This window comes from Cariama cristata, unplaced genomic scaffold (assembly GCF_000690535.1).
Source record: "Cariama cristata isolate BGI_N322 unplaced genomic scaffold, ASM69053v1 scaffold38003, whole genome shotgun sequence".
Lineage (NCBI taxonomy): Eukaryota > Metazoa > Chordata > Aves > Cariamiformes > Cariamidae > Cariama > Cariama cristata.
Window position 1 is genome coordinate 305 of NW_009608481.1, and position 18,045 is coordinate 18,349.

The 18,045-nt window shown below is 39.0% G+C and overlaps 1 protein-coding gene across 1 annotated transcript in view; it reads left to right on the top strand.

Moving 5' to 3' along the window:
• Nucleotides 1-421, top strand: part of LOC104159277 (potassium voltage-gated channel subfamily C member 1) — a gene marked incomplete at its 3' end in the record, with an annotated part of 576 nt that extends 155 nt beyond the window's left edge. Inside the window, exon 1 of the mRNA XM_009697142.1 lies at nucleotides 1-421. This exon is cut by the window's left edge and continues 155 nt beyond it. Coding sequence (XP_009695444.1) covers nucleotides 1-421 — 421 coding nt within the window.
• Between the last annotated feature and the right edge of the window lie 17,624 nt (nucleotides 422-18,045).

Below are 18,045 nucleotides of genomic sequence, written 5' to 3' on the forward strand. Positions count from 1 at the left end.
CCGCACGGATGAGTTTTTCTTTGACCGGCACCCGGGCGTCTTTGCCCACATCCTGAATTACTACCGCACTGGCAAGCTGCACTGCCCCGCGGACGTGTGCGGGCCCCTGTATGAGGAGGAGCTGGCCTTCTGGGGCATCGATGAGACCGATGTGGAGCCCTGCTGTTGGATGACCTACCGGCAGCACCGCGACGCCGAAGAGGCTCTGGACAGCTTTGGTGGGGCGCCCCTGGATAGCAGTGCCGAGGACGGAGACATAGATGGCACCGGAGACTCTGGTGATGGTGAAGAGGAGCTGGAGATGACAAAACGCCTAGCACTTAGTGACTCCCCAGATGGCAGGTCTGGGGGCTTCTGGAGACGGTGGCAGCCCCGCATCTGGGCGCTCTTTGAGGATCCCTACTCCTCCAGATATGCAAGGGTAAGCCATGCAATCAGCACCCTCATCAAAACACTCGAACCTCCCTTCAGTTCCACTTCCTCCCAGCATCATCAGGGTTATCTCCACTGTCAGAGCAGAGCAGCCAATCCATGTGTGTGGCCATACAAAAATCATGCACAGGCTATGGGGACATAACCCACACTCTCAAGCAGGCCCCATGCACGGGGCACAAGTGGACACCAAGGCATGAGCTCATGTACTGATATGTGGGCTTCCAGAGACCCTTATTTTCTAACAGGCTGCTAAAAACCCACAGCCTGGGGCAGGATCCCATTCACGGGCCAGGGAGATCGCCATTATACCAGGTAATTTCCCTCCATGCACAGGTTCTTACAGTCAGTCATCCCCCCAGTAAAGAGAGGCACCTTCTCCAGCCCTCTTATGAGCTAACGGCTCTCTCCCCTTTACCAGATGGAGAAAGGATCATGGGAGCAGGCAGGCCCTGGGGGACCAGGGGATTTGGAGAGTTTCTCAGCCTGGACTGGAAAGGGAGTCTGCTCCTTTCTCTTTTCTCATACGTATCATGTTAAATATGTATGATCATGCTTCTCTGAGAATGGGTAATTCAGTGCCTCACCTACCTCCTCACTCAATTGTCTTTTCCCTTCTGGGAAATGCAAAGTATTACTCAGAGAAGAGGGTTCATTCATATAGAAGGGAGACCGTGTTTGTCAGGTTTCTTGCCCGGCTACTGAAGGGCAACTCCTCCCCTCCTAGTGCCTGCGGTTGTTTTGGAAAGGGAACGCACACTGGTGCAGTTCACAGCATAGCTGTGGATTAAGATGGTCTTAAACAGTCACCCGACTTCTCTAAGTAGGTACCTTCCATGGTATTACATATGAGGATAATTACATTAATGAGGGCCTGATTCTGCTCCTGAAGTCAAAAATAAAGAAAACATTTACTTCAGGAACAGCATCAGGATTAACCCCCAAGATACCCATACTGATAAGCTGGGCAAGAGACAAAGGATAGTGCCTTCACAAAGAAACTGGTTTGGATAGGTTTTACTCCTCTCTTTAACATACCTCTGTTACAGCATAGTTGCTGCCAGCCCTGGGTAGGGATGAGTGGTGCTTTGCTGGGGGAGCATGATCAGTGTTCCTGAGGAGGATCAAAGAAGTGAGATCAGATTAGGGAGCAAACTGGATGGGTGGAGGAAAGAGAAGTGGAAATGCAGGGAGCAGAGACAGGAGAGCTGGTCCTGTATGAATGGGTGGTGGAACAGCAGCTGCTGGAGACTTTCGGTCTAAGCAGAGATCTCCAGCAGGGAGCTGCCAGGTTTGCAGACTGAATGAATGGGGAAAGCTGGAGCAGAGCCTGGAGTTCTATCTTGGTGCATTTCTAAAGATTCTTGTTTGCTTACCCTTTGGAGACTTCCTCCCTGAACACAGTAGTTCATATTTTAAATGAATTCCTTTAAACAGCATGAGGGATAAAGGAATAATAAAATATTTACCACGAGATTAAAGGATGATGGTGTTGAATTGCAGCTTTCAAATCCCTGATTTCTGTCAAGGGAACATGGAAACAGAGGAAAGGCTGGAGGGTCTCCTTCAAAAGGTTTAGTTAGCTTCCTTTAATCAAGCCCAATGTTAGCAGCCGTTGATTTGAATAGCAGATCTCTCTGGTGCCCAGGAATCTGTTGGTAAAACACATTTCAAGTCAAAGCAGTGTGCTTGTCCAAGATTTTGTGGAATGGTCCAAAAGCCAAATGGATAATGCTGTCCCAATGAAAAGGATATAAACAGAGGCTGAAACACCCTTTTGCTTGGAAGCATTATGATATTTTAGGTCGGAGGACAAAATCTATAACCAGTATTAAGAGTCTTTGAGATGTACAAGCTGGAATTCTAGGAGGATATAAATTCCATTTTCTAATTCTCTATGTGTATTTTCATTTAGGAACAGGCATTTTATAAAGTGATTTGGGTTTGTTTGATTATTTTTTTTTAAACAGTGGATGTTACACCATTTATTCACCATTACATGTGCATACCTGGTAGAATTCAACCTCTGATTTACCTCTAACATGTTCGTTCCTTGAAGGATTGTTAGACTAGAGAAATATGAATTCTGGGCAAAGTTGAAGTGTATACTGAATATTTCATGGGTTAAATATGATTCTTTAACTTGTATCTATAGAGATGTAGACCATATGCATTAATATTTTGCATGAAGGAAGATGGCTTTCATCAACACATGCACACACTGTCCATTAAGAAGACATTATAAGACACTTAACATTTTCTAATAAAAGCCATATGTTATGGTTATGAGTGTAAAAAGAGATGGGAGTTTAATTTATGCTCCTGTAACCTAACACAGACATTGCAAAAAGACCTCAAACTCACAATAGCTAGTTTACAGTAAAATAATTGATAGCATCATTAACAAGTGAATGGTATATTAAAGCAATCATTAGTAGCGTCAGGCAACAAATCCACTGTTACCTCACTTTTAATTGTGTACGCTACTTTCAATTACAAACTGTATTTCAGTCATGCAAAAATTTAAAATCACATTGCTATTTTATAAAAAAAAAATACATCACAAAAATTTGTCATCCTAATTGAATCTGAGACTTGTACAAATGGTGGTCATTATATACGTGTTTGGTGTTTACATATGGCACCAAATTGTATGTGAAAATAACATCTTAATAAAAGCATCAGTTTACATAACCATTATACTGTTACACTCGGGCAAGTAAAAGGAATACAGTATATGAATACTAAGATTAAATTAAAACCTGCATATCTGAATAAAGCAAGATTTCTCTGGACTGTATCTGGTAGACTACTTCAGTGAATGTTTAGGAACTGTCTACGAAAAGCTCAGCATTTACTCAAATCTAGCCATTCTTGGAGCATTTTGAGGGACACTGCCTACCAATACAAGTACATTCGACTGTTTTGCTTCACCAGCACCTAACTCATACTAAATCACATCTGATCTCATTGTAGATGGCCAGGGAAGACTAGAAGAGCATTTGTGTATGTCAGGCAAAATCAGCTAACTCTGCAAATTTTGTCTATTTCTGAACTTACTTTGATAAAGCATAAGCTCCCAGTCACTAATCGTTTTTCTTTAGGTGCAATATCATCAACAGCTTCTTGTTAAAACAACAGTGGCTGAGTTGAATTAAATTCTAGTTTTCTCAACACTAATTTCTTAAATAAGGTAGTTTTTTCTAAAAAGATGAAACACTTAAAAAAATTGCATTGTCTTCTGAATCTGTAATAAGAAAAGGTAGCTTGTTTCAAATCACAGATTGATTTAGACACCTACCTTAGTAAGATAAACAGGTGTCACACTTCTCTGTAACTTAAAAAATCCGCATTTGGACAACAGAGGCAAAGTCTGGTATCTGGAAGTCTGAACAGAACAACAGATAAGGTGATGGAAAAGATCAGATTTACAGAGGTACTGGGTGCATATGTAGATAAGACAGGCATCCAGGTGGATTTTCAAAAGCATCTGATCGGGCAGTTAAATATCACTGCATGTCAATGGATATGGTGCACCTAAACTGGTGAGATGTTTCTTTAAAGCTTATTAGAACTATCTTTTTTGCATCATCAGGCAACTTTGTAAATTTATTTTCCATAAGTAGATGCAAAGGGGGAAATAGAGTCACACAGAAAGCTACATAGATACACCAAAGCAGCATATCTGAGAGTTACGTTGTAATAGAGTTCCTGCCTTCTGTGCTCATTAGATTTCATAGGCCCCTCAGTACACAAATGTGTCAAAAATATTTTCTTAGCATCCTCTCTCCTTTGTATTTATGACTGGTCATGCTGTTCTTACAGTAGCGAAGCTCCCACTGACTTCCTGGGGAGTTTGGCCTGCAAGTATCTAACATCTTTGCCCCCTTCCCTCTCCTCCTCCCCAGCAGGATAAGGTTGTGTTTGTGTTAATACACAGTTGTTAGGTTAGCCAGTGTTTGGGAACCAGGAGATTTCAGCTGACATTCTTCCTAGTGCTCACATTCAAATTGGACAGTTAAGCTTCATTGATGAAGCCTCAGGAAAGCTTTTGTAGTCCTTCCAAATAAATATTTTTATTTTTTTAAAATAAAAGCTGGTTGGGGTCCTATGGAAAGTCCTCAACAGCTTGACTTGCCATTCTGGCATATGCTATACAGCTCTGATCTGGAAGAAGAAAGGCGAAACTCTCACTCACCCTTCCCTCATGTTCTCCCTTCAAATCCTGCAGAAGAATTTGCTTTCCTCAGTGGGTGATTTTTGAAGGACAAGTTTCCAGCACTGAGAAGGAGACAGGAAAAAGGACAGTGAGTAAGAGATGAGAAAAAGGTATTCCCCAGGGATTTCTTCCAGCTTTCTTTTGTACATTCAAGAGCATTTCAGCTTTGCTGTGTTCATTTAAACTGATTTTTCTCTGTATCAACTACATCCTGTAGGTACAAGAAGGCTTATGAGATCCTAGTTCCTGAATAACCGTACTGTATTGAGGCTTAGAGGCTGGGGTGATGTCTGCTCATCCTTTACCCTGGCCCAGTAGAGCTAAGCTCAGAAATTGGAGAAAGTATCAGGGAGTGGGAATAGATACTCATCACCCTTCCCAAGGGGAACTCATTCTGCAGCTGTCTGATGCGGGACACACTTTGCAGAGGAGCGCTCCAGGGACAGTGCTCCAGGGGCTCCCGTCGAGCACGAGCAGGCAGGGAGAGAAAGGAGATGAGCCGCCCTACGCTTTCCCCTACCCACAGACACCCCTCTCCCCAGGAAGAGATTTCATCAAAGGGGCCCTGATGGTGCTGCTCTCACTTCCTTGGGCCTTTCAGCAAGGTCTCCCCTGCAGAGGCATATCTAATCCTGCACTGAAGCTGGCTGCAGGAATTCTTACCATATACTTTGACAATTAACGAGACAGCCTAATTTTAACTGCACACTGCATTACAGCTCTGGAAAAATGAGAATCTTTCCACATTAAATGAAGTTTCCCTGCACTTGTAGTATAATGGAATTACAGATAGACATCTATTAACTACCATTCTATCATTCATTATTAATATAGTTCCTAAAATCCCATTTTATTCCTATTTTCTCCCATCAAGGGACATGTTACTGCAAATTCTCATATAACCCATTAGTAAGCATGGTATAGTCTTCTCTGTGTCCTATCCAAAGAAGCCTTTGCAGTGCCAGCTAGAAAGCATTCACCGCTCACACTAAGTTCCACGTTCAGACCCTATTGAATTAGCCAAGGTGGGAGCAGGCACACTCAGAAATAACTCCTGGGAGTTGTCCCTCTGACTTCAGAAGTAATAAATTCTAAAACCGTCACACACAAACAAACCAAAACCAACCAAACAAAAAATCATAGCAGCCATGCAGAACCATGACTTCATTGGTTTGAGTTGTTCAGAAACACATAGGAAGATACGATGTCTGCCCAGAACATCTTACAATCTCTTTGAAGTCACAACCTCACAGGGAGATGAGGGGGATGATGTTATCTACCTGACAAATCTATGGCTGGCTAGTACAGACTTAGAAGTTTTAAATCAAGGAAGTTTTTTTTTAATCCATTTGCCTATTTCCAATTTTATTTCTATTATTCTAAAACCTTAAAAAGGAACAGCATCTGTTGCCATTTTAATTTTCTTTTTTTTAATCTTACTTAATTTTAATGTTTCTAGGTTACAAAATTTACTTGATTTAGCTGTGATTGTATGGATCATACCATCATATGCATACACATATATATGCCTTCCTATCACTGCCACCTCCTACAATGCTGAGTGGGATTTCCATATGAGGAAGGACTTCAAAATTAAACCATCCCACAATACTTCTGAAAATGTAACCGTGGTGCCACTGAAATTGATATGAATTTAGTGACTGGCTTCAGTATGATATTTGGTCCCTTTTCTCCTTAATCCATCCCTATATGCCTTCAGTTATTTTCTTTGCCCTTCTCCTGACATTTGCTATTTTGGTTTTGGTTAGGAAAAAAAGGCAACAAAATTCTGCTATTCTCTGCTGGTGTATCATGACACAAAGGATAAAAAGATCTGTGGATCAATTATAATATTTCTATTTTAGAACTGCTCACAAAAATGTGATATGTTAGACTATACCTAGGAAAAGTATTTTGTTTCCTTGTTTTTCAAGGAAACATCTTGTTTTTCCTTCTGCTGTGCAGTCTAGTATTCAACGGTATTCATCTTTCTTATTTGTAAAAATACGTGACTGATCTGTGTATATTTATGGTAGTACTTTAGTAAAGTCTATACACATTGCCTTCCTTTTAACATAAGGAGAGATGTTAGCAAATCAGCAACAGAAGACCCAGCCTTACCGTTATTGAAATTCAGTGCCAAAATTACCACTGACTTCAGGGATAGAAAGGAATTTTCCTGCAGTATGGTTCAGGATAACAAATTAATTGCAGTGTACTGCTTTTTTAATAGATACATTGCATATTTCCATTCCAAAGCACTGAAGCGCAATAGATCTTAGCAATTTATTAGGAACACACATATTCAAATATATATTTTCATAATCGTTTAAAGACATGAGCATCCTTAGCACATTGCATCAAAACATAAAGCTCTAATACCGACAAAGCTCTTCATGATCTTACTGGCATGTTTTACTGCAAAGCACTATAGGCTGCATCCCCATTCAAACCATGACTTCAATTAATGTTTAACCAAATCATATCCAAGCTCTGTATTTCATAATAAAAAGGGCAAGCAGGGATATTCAGATTGAAAAATTGGGCCCTAATTGATAATCAAGTGTGTAATTCTTTCTCATGCAAATACAGATGGCAAAACTGAGTTTCCATTTTGTATAGGCTTGATTTTATGAAATTTCAGTGCATTCTTGGGGATAAGACTAATAGAACAGCCATTTTGAGATCTTTGCAATTGTATGACAATTAGCTTCTCAGTTACTATATGCTGGATTTGATCTGAGGAAAGAACAGTATTAGAAGGCTGACTTGGCTTTCTCTACTGAATATTGCATTACATAAATATGTGATTCACTCCAAATGGTACACAGGAGTGTTAGGATCGGATGAAATCAGAGAAATCTATGAATCTATGGAGAACCACCCCCTCCCCTTGGAATATAAACTGAATGCTGTCATTTCTAGAATAATTTTTACATCTCTCTCCTGTTCTCAGTAAGGACCCAGATTTTGCTGTCTTCACTCCTACTCTTGTAGTGATAGCTTACTCTAGGAATATCCCCATTTCCTTCGGGCTGAGAACAAGGTACTACCCAACATGGGTAAAGGTGAAAGGACCAGGTCCTAATTGATTTCCATTTCTTTCAGATGTGATTTATAAGATATAATGGGGGCTGTAATAAATCATGCTATAAAAATTATGAATAAATCTCAGTCCAAGGCTTTTTGCCGTGATTGCTTATGATGTAAGACCCTTTAATGATAGTAAGTTAAAATTGCATTGTAATGACCCTTTGTAAATGCAATAAATCTCCGATTTCAGTGCACTGCGGACAGCCAGCAATGTGTGTGCTGCACATGAGCTACCGACACAGGCACATGCTGCTGGCACACGCTTACGCAATTATGTTGATACTTCGGGAGCAGCAGTAAATCTTAGCACTGCTAGATTTACTTTGAGAAAATATTCGGTCCAGACCATTATGGTGTTTTGACCACATGACACGGTTTAAAATATCCTACTGGCTTTTTACTTGAAAACCTGGGAAAGAAGGTCCCTTTGAAGAAGGAGTAAGATGGATTATTTGGCTTTAAATAACAAAGGCAAAACCTATTCCTATCAAGTCTTACAGTTTCCCAGAGACAAATACAAGTTAAAACAGGCATTTTGGTCTGCACAACCAAACCAAATCCATCTTCTTTCCTGAATTTCCTGGATCATCTACTCAGCATTCACAAAAAAATTAAAAATGTGCACAGAAATACACTAACGGGATAATAGCTCCTTGTTTCAGCTGTAGCAGAATCCCTATTCCTGCCCACCTTTACTCTCCAAAGAGCACATTTAAAACATTACCTGCATTTCCCTAGTCAAATACAGAAAGATCTGGTCAGTTCAGGTTGCTTATTATTTGACATGCATCAGAAATTCAGCTGCAGGTTTCACTTTGAAAATTCAATCCAATAACCCTATTCTATTTTTCAGTTTAAATTCTTGCAGTCTTCATTATGCTGGATCAATTGAGAGGTATAGATGGTGGAGGCCAGTTTTGTGATTTATCCAGTTATTAAATGAAAACATTCAATCAGAGTGCTTCTAATTTGATAACAGACTTCAAAAAAAAAATCAATAGGGAGAACCCCCTAAAAATGCCGAGCACCTACAACCTCCAGTGGAAAGGAGGTCATGTCTTATAGCAGAAAAGGACATGGGCAAGGAGTTAAGAGCCCATCAGTAAAATCCCACCGCACCTCATAGGGCCAGTGCCACAGCTACCACTGATTTTAGTGGGATCCAGCCAGAGACCCATGCAGACCCTGTTTCAGGCAAAATTTTTCAGGACAAGGATATTTGTGTAATTGCCACAACACTCAATGCAAAAGGGCTTGCCTTCACAGCAGCCTCTGATCTCTACTCTAAAAATAAGACAATATGATATCAATCACATTGTGCTATTCCTGTTTCTTTTTTTAGTATGGATCTCCCCATTGCTTCTAGTGTGGAGTTTTGCAAGAAATCTAGTGACGGTACATCTTAGCACTTCTTGGGAATGTGTCCCGCATAATGCATAACTGATTTTAAGTCAGGCTTTTTCAGTAAAGCAATTGTAACTGTGCTATGGTAGCTCAACCAATACCAGACTGAGTCAATTGCTGGGGAGTGGGGGTGGTGTTTGGTTTTCTTATTTTTTCTTATTCAGATCATCCTAGATCTGAATTTTGCTTAAGCAATATTGAAATTTAGTGTTCAGCGGATAGGAATCCAGTGTTTATCCTACCAAGAAGTCCCAAAGGTGCTGGTGATTTTATTAAAAGACCTAATGTAAATTTCAAAACCATATAGATTACTTAAAATGGTAGTTATGTCTAAGCAGCAGGAAATCAATAGTGCAAAAGTGCATTCACTGTTCTAAAGAAAACATCTTTTGGAGAACCTGCTTGCTAAGAAAAGAAGCTCAGTTTACCTTCTAAGTGTCAGTGACATGGACTAAAGGCAAATGAAAAGTTTGAAATTCAATTGCAATTCTATAGCATCGTCAACTCCAAACCACAAATTTATCTTTACATATGTACTACCATCAACTACCACAACTCCTAAAACTGCACATTTACTGACCTCAAAGGATATCTTTGCTAGGACAGCAGGGTAAGCCTTTGTTATTATTAGATGATCTTTAACGTTCATTCAGAACAGTCCACACACGTTCACAGAAATATATACAGACCTACATGGTATGAATTTAGTAGAAGGCAAAAAAAACCCCACACCGCAAAAACTAAAAAAAACCCCAAAACCTGAGATTTGGACAGATGATTGCAAGCAACTGAATTCATGCAGCTTATCAAACGAGTATTTATTAGCAGATCTGACTAAAGTCATTACTTGTGCACCGTACTTGCTTGCATATGTTAGCTCTGAAGAATCCTCTTGGGTTGCAGCTAGCGTCTACAGTATGCCAGTAGTATGAAGGCAGGCCACATTCATATAGCTTAGCAAATGAACATTTGCAACGGCACAGGCACACGAACAACACGTTATATTAGCTCATTAAGCCACGTCATCTGGGTATACTTCAGCCTTTCTCATTTTCTCTGAATTTTACTGTGTGTGGAATTGTACAAGACATTTAATCTTAGTGTGTCATTTTCAAAATAGGAGAACAACTTTTTTCAGGTTACTTGCTTTGCATTTTTTTGTCTCTGTATTTATTGCAGTAACGAGCACAATAAGGTTATAATCTCCCTTGACAACTCTAAATGCTATTACTATAAAACCAGCAAGTTAGCAGTAAGCATCTCTGGCAAAAATTTACACTACAGTCAGACATAGTGTTTCCCAAACCAACCTTGACTGGAGCAGATCACCTAAAGCTATGATTCTTCAAAAGGTGCGGTATGTGTATGAGCTGTGCCAGGCAGTGCAAAGACAGCACCACTGATCACCCACCACCTCTCCATCACTCCTGCATCACGGAAATCTAGCAGTCAGTTCCTACATCTTCACTTCTGAGGCCAGACTTAGGAAGGGATGTAGCCATGCGAGTTCAAAATTATAATTCCCAAAACACTAACCCTGCAGATGTAATTTTTGAAATGCATATTAAGATTTCCCAGTGCCTACAGTATTGTTTCTGCCTGTGCCTAGAACTACTTTAGTATTGTTGGCAACTGCCTTATATCAAAGCCTTGTTAATGCCCATAATTTTTCTTCACTAACAGGCACAGTCCTTTAAATGTACTTGCTGAATACACCCTGAATACAAGCTGTTTTCAAAAACATGCTCAAACGAAAACAAGAGATATTAGTAGTGTGAAACAGTTCCCTAGATGCAGTAGTCCAGTGGCTACAGTTTTTTTGCTTAGAATGTGAAATTTCAGGTTTAATGTCTTCCTCCAACTTGAGGATTTCAAATTTTCAGCTGTCTCTGCTCAAGAGACTTCCCAACTTCAGACAGCTCCATAATCCAGGCAGTTAGTGAAGTTGATTCAGTTTGCACAGCACGAGGAATTCACAAACCAATATTCTGGGTATGTAGCAAAGCAGCATTTCCCAATAATGTGGAACTAAGAAGCTGTTCCTGTGTGGTAATTCTGGGCTACTGAATTTGGCAAGATTAATAGCAGAAAACAGATATATATAGTGGCATTGTCAGAAACAGTGTAATTTTAGCGTGTGACAATGTTAGTTTTTTATTTTCACTCACTAGTTCGAAGCCAGTTCCTGGTAGGAAAGAACCATAGCTCGTTGTCATGCAGTTGACTCCAGGATGAGCCACGTGCAATGATTTAGTGATCTCTGTGCAGCCCCTATGAAGAAGGAATGCACAAACCCCACAAAAATGTATGAGATGATATGCAGAAGTAGAGACAACTTTTTCACCCCAGAGTCTGAGCAGTTCTGCCATGCTGAAAAGCGAGCTCCCAAGTCTGTGTAAGGACATATCATGTAATTTGTTTTGAGAAGACCTATGTTTCCCAGGGCTATCAATCTGTCACCTCTCAATCATGCCACATAAATACAAGCATTCTTAAAATCTTTGAAGGCTACCTTTTCATCAATATTTTAACATAAACATTCTTTTAATTTAAATGGAAATTGATCACTTACGTTTTATTACTTTTTAATAAAAGTGCATTATCACCATTAAAGGAAAGCAATCTCAATTAAACTATTGCCAGGATAAATTGAGCTTGGAAAAGCACTAGAACAAGTCTTTGCAAGATTAGGGCTTTTTACAGCACATATGCTTCAGCTCTGGTATTAACAACCAACACAGAAGTGATCAATAAACATTCTAGCTGTTACGTTCACTGTCTTCATGATACACATAATACTAGTTTAAAATCTTACTCAAAACCGTGAAGGGTATATTGTTAAATATCCCTCTCCACTGTAATTTACCTTATATAGGTGTCTTGCTAGGGGCTCTAATGAAGCAGAAGCAGCTTTGCAGTTTTACCATCTGTTATCAAATCTACTCCTGCTATAACAGAAATACAATTGTATTAGAATTTAGAAGTGACAAACATTGAAAAAATATTTTCTTTCATTGTTTAAATAGTTTTGTTGTGCAGTCTAAAGAACAAAATGTTTGGACAATAAAAAAAAACATTTTAAAAACGGATTTAATTAAAAAACAAGATATAGCAAAAGAATAGCGATAAAGTTGTTCTACATAACCACAACACAACAAAGAGGTATAAATAAGAAATCATGTTATATTACCCAGCCTTCGGATTTAGATTTTAATTCAGGGTAACACGTCCTATTTTTATATCCTGCAGAAGAAAAAAAATTAGCAAAAAACTCCTTTGAAATATGAATGTCATTGAAAATTTTACAAATGCTACATCTGTGCTATCTAATATAGGACCATAGGACGAAACTGTAGAGTACTTGGGAACTGAATCCTCCTGTCCCTCTTTCCATCCTAAGTAAGGACCTACAGGGTAAAAACTCCAAAGAACACTACAGTTTAGCTTCACTTATGTGCAATGGACTAAAAATGAATACTTAATATTTATATGAATCATTATCAGTGTCAAGTAAGATGAAGCTTATAAAAATAGAACCAAATCAGGGAATGAGTTTTAAGACTCAGTGGGTAAATGCCTCTTTACGTACGGTATTACTTATAGATATTTTTCTAATCTGTTCTGTCGTCTTGTCTCTTAAATTATTAGAAAGGAAGAAAGGAAGAGCTACGGCAAATGTAGATGAAAGAGAAATCTTACTGGGAACTGTGGCAGGAATATGAGCAAAAGTCAGGGAGTTTGGAGCTGTGTTCCTAGGCCTCTTGTTCTCCATATGTACTACATGAAAACTATTCCAGCCTATTTCATAATTAAATATGTACATCTTTTTAACTAGTCTCTTGCAACAAGAGTAATGGTGTTTTGAAAACTCTGTGTTTGGCATCCAAAAGGCCCACTACCGCCTCTGAAAACATGCTGAAAACAAGCTAATCGCAAGCAGGCTTCAGACATTGGGCTAACTCTTGTGTCAGTGGTCTCACTAAGCCTTGGACATCCTGCAGTAGCAAAAATCTCCTTCAGATATAAATGTTGATCTCACAAAGAAAGCCCCAACAGGAATTTCAGCATCGGATCCTGATTTTCACAGCTCCTTCTAAAGTCAATGAAAGCTGCAGATGGTCTCTTCAAGTTGATCCCCAAAGGTTCTTAAGCTAGGTATTGAAAACTTTTTAAAATGTCAGTTGTGATAGCTTTGTGCGTTTGTTTATCATCATTTGATAAGGAGACTGCCAGTACTAATATCTTCCTGCATCATGAAGGTTCTGTGAGTCTTAACCATTTATGAAAATACTTTAAAAAACTTCTACAAAAAGGACCAGATATAAACAAAATATTCTTAGAATTTTAAACAAGTATTCAATATTGAAGTGCAAAATAGACAAGACAATAAGGATGAAAGTCACCTTGCAAGAAAATTCAAAGGAAGGGGGCACATCCACGAAGCTTCTGCCAGGTTCTTGGAAACAGGGGAAAGTTATCTTTCACATGTAGGAATCTGGGGAGGTCACCCTTGTTTTCGTTCTGCTATGTGGTGGAGAACTCTGCTATGAAGCAATTAAAGCCATTTGTTCCCCTTATGCAGAGACTCATGTTACACAACCTCCATCAGACAGGTATTAAAACTGGGTAAAGCAGGCATCTACTCTCTTCCCTGGATCTATATGGTTACGGAATACTGCACAGGGGGACTATGTATCCATAGGCATTTGTTTTGATCATTCGAGGATCATTTTTATAAGCACCACTGTGAAGTACTTTTTTGTACTCTCTTCATCCAGGTAGGATTTTGAAGTAGCTGTATGTCTGCTGAGAACACCACACACAACTGCTCTTTGATTTTATAACCTTTCTTACAAATATAAGCTTTTCTTGCTCTTGACTTCAGCAGCAAGGTCTAACTCAGACCAGCAGGAAATTTCATCTAATCTCTTTTTATCCTAGTTGTCCTCAATCTATTTTAGAAGTAGAAGCAAGATATACATGTTTACAGGTGCAACAATTGCGGTAAGTTTAAGCAGAGATCCTAGACATGAATATTAGGAACAACAACTTTTTTTTGCCACAAGGATATCTGATCGCATTGTTCATTGCAATAGCCAACCAGGTTTTATTTAGCAATGCTAGTCTAACAGATGTAATTTCCACTTACGGTAGCTGTGAGCACATCATTAATTCTAGTAACTGCAAAAGTTACAGTAGAAATCCCTTTCTGTGGCATCTGTTGCTCCCCACCTTGACAACTCTAGCAAAAGAAAAAAACGAAAAAAAAAGAAGAAAGAGATTTCTACTATGAGCTTGTACATGACTGTCCAGATATAGCAGTAGTTTGGTCTGAAGCTCTTCCTATAAGCGCTGTAAAGTACACAGATGGCAAAGGGTTCAGAAATACATTCAGAAAAACGCAGTAGACAATTTATGTCTGGAAACTACATTCACAAGCCCTGTACCATGTTAATTGAGAGACCAGAAGCTGTATTTTGAGAGGCATATCAATAAAGATTTGGATATGGAATGGAAATGGATGGAATATGAATGGAAAAAAATATCTTCTCATTTACTGCCTGCACTGCATATGGTACTAGCTGTAATCAAGAAAAATTTCAAGATGACACGAAGCTATCAAGCTGCATAATTCCTACTAGTGCTCACTGCAAGTGCTCACCGCAGTACTGCTATTAAAATGACCACAGGCCACAAAAACACTCTTAAGTCAACTCACTAGCCCAAATTACGAATTCTTCTAGTTAACAAAACTCACCACAGGCTTGCAGCTTAGGGTAGAACACATTTTTTTGTAAAATACACCTACCTTCATCAAAATGCTAAGTAGTCACTCGTGGTTCTGAATCTCCCATTATGCTGAGGCAGTGGTTTTATTTTTTAAACACACCTATAGAAAGAGATGAGCCAAAAGTAAAGTTACCATGCATATCACCAGCCCCTCTTTAACATTTATTCCACAAATTCAATTGTCTTTCAAATCCAGCTACTTGTGAGAGTTGCAAGAGAGTCAAAAGGTTGATGAATTTTTGGGGGTTTGTGTTTTTGGAAAATTTGCAGATGATGTTTAGGGAGCCTTCTCACAATACACAGACTTTTTGGCTAAGAAACAGGTTTTGCAGTATCAACAGTATTATATGTATTCTGCAGTTTCAGATCTAGAGCTGGTCAAATAAGTGTAGATACATTTTCTTTTTGGCAAGAAAAAAAGATGATCTTTTTTCCCCCATTTCTCCCCTCCTCTCAAAGAAGGTTTATTCAAAGTTTCTCCCTTCTTTCCATGAGAAAAATCCCAAAGATTTTTTTTTTTTCTCAGTATTAGTTTCTTTTTCTCCCCTCACACTTACTTAATAAAAAAGTGAAATGGTAGTCAGAAAGAAAAAACAAATGAGCAAAGTTTAAGAGGAAATGACCAAGAGATAAAAAGCAAAGAATTTTCTGCACAAATTTCTGCTAAAATCTTTGGATAAAGGAAAAGCCTTGCCAGTTTGAAGTCTGCAGGACAAATATGACAAATTTTGTTGAATGTTTTCAAGGAAAAAAGGATATCTTTTTTTCCCAAATCACTTTTATAATTTCCATTAAGTTATTTACAAATACGCATCTTCTGCTTGCAGTCCTTTAGCTTGTTGGAGGTGGGTTTTGTTCGTTTGTTTTTAAATCAGTTGAGAATAAAACCAGTTCCATGTAGATCAGGAAAATACAGACTTGCTTGTTAATTTTTCTTCATATGATTCTTAGCCTGGACATGAAACCACTCTTCCTTTTAGAAGGATCGACATCTTCTTGGCCTTCTGATTGTTCCTCTGTCACCCAGAGGCTGTGGCACCAATTCTGGTTTGTAAACAACATTTTAATTGTTGTTGGATAACTGATCTCATGCTCAGAGAGCATGGGATGCTATGCAGTGGAGGAACTGCAGTCATCATCAGACATTAGAAGGACACTCTCCTGAAGCGGAACTAGAGAAAATAGTGGTTCCAATGTAAGCAATAAGAAGGAAAATGTCTGGAGTAGGATGTAGCAACAATAAATAGGAGATGGCAGGAGGCTTCAGAATTAGAAGAAAAAAAAAAAATTCATTGTGGGGAGACAGAAGTCTCACCCCTTGATATTCACCAGACATCGAAGAACAAATAGTGTTGAGGCTTTAGAATGGGAACGTAGGATGACAAATCACCAGCCTACTAGTAGAGAAACAAGACAGTCAAGAGCTTGAAATCTCAGACTGTGGCAACTTACAGCAAATCCTTTCCCAGCAAGGTGAGAACAACCTAATCAGAATAATTCAAATGAGTTAGCAATATGCCAGTACATTCTGCGTGTGCTGCAAGCAGGAAAGCAGTCCTCACAAGAGCCCAGGAAAAAGGGAATTTGCAGTAATAGGTTTTGTGGTCAAAAGAGCACATTTTGCTGTTGCAAGCTTGCCAAAGATTAAAAAAAGGGTTAGGCTCCACAGTGAAAAAGCCTCTGGTATCATCACCAGTGCTACCACTGGAGAAGCCTTTGCTGTAAGGACATGTGAGGATTTTGGACAGAGCGTTCTGATGCACTCAGTTTTTTCTGTGGCCTGTGAAGGCTGAACACCTTGATGGGTGGCACAAGAGCTTGACAGGAAAAAAAACCCAAAAGCCAAAAAGAGGCCAGCTTCATCTTTTTAAGAGCTCTAGGGCAGAGACTTCAGCATTCCAACCTAGCCAAACCAGCTTTTCCTCTTAGGACTCCTGCACAAGAATGATGGCCTCCACCACACACACAGACTCCTTTCAGCTGTGATCCAAGACTAAATTGGATTTCAGGAGAAAACAATTGGCCTAATAAATATAAAGGGCACTTGTGGAAGTGAGAGTGAGCCACAGGCTCTTGGTCTGTCAGACTAAAATATGCTGTGCAAGTTTCGGCGGCAGTCCCCATAGGTATTATTCTGGAGGTGATTCTCATTGTGCATTAAATCCATGGGACAATTAGCACCCCTTCACCCTTGTTTGATCACATTAATTAACAAATTCTAGAATAAATGGGCAATCTTTAGTTCAGAATATATGCTGTCTAATGAAAAGCTGTGGCTTGTTAATGTATTCTGTTCACTGAGGACTCCAATATGAATATGTGTTTAAGATTCAGTGGCAGATACAGTGAAGGAGCTGAAGCAAGAAGGAGAGATAAGGTAGCAGACAGAAGCGGTACGATCTTTTGTAGGTAGCACAGGAATGCACCAACTCTTGATCTGACTTCAAATGTGACCTCTGGCAATTTGCAACTTCTTGACAGTGATTTACATCTATAACCAGGATAATAGAATATTATTGATCTACCTCTTCTGGGTATTGTGGAAACTAATTAACATTTGCACAGTAATTTGGAGATAAATTGGAGATACTGGATGAATTTCCAGTATTATGTTTGCTTTAAGCAGGTGAAGTGAGGACATCTTTTTGACATGGAAAGATCTAAAGTTGTTCTCAAAATAAATCAGAGGGAGCAGAATGCAATCTTATCTTTGCTTCATTCTGATTATTCAGCATTCCTCAATAAGATTGACAGGAAATGAGAAAGCAAAGCTTTTGTGCATCAGGGAGGTAAAATTTAGGAACATTTAACACTGTATCTACAAAACCTTTCTAAACAACAGTTAAAAATTCGGAAGATTCTTTTTGCTCTTTCACATGAAAAACTAATGCAAGACACACCCAGTAGAATGTGCATAACAGATTATTGACAGATCTACTAAATAACTTTTAATTAAATAACAACAAAGTTTAAAAATGGAAAACATATATCCCCAAATAGATATTTTAAAACAAAACAAACAAAATTAAAGCACTAGCAGACTTAATCATACCCTACATTTTAACTGGCCCCAGTTTTTAGCAACCTCATAAAGCCAGAAAATAGTC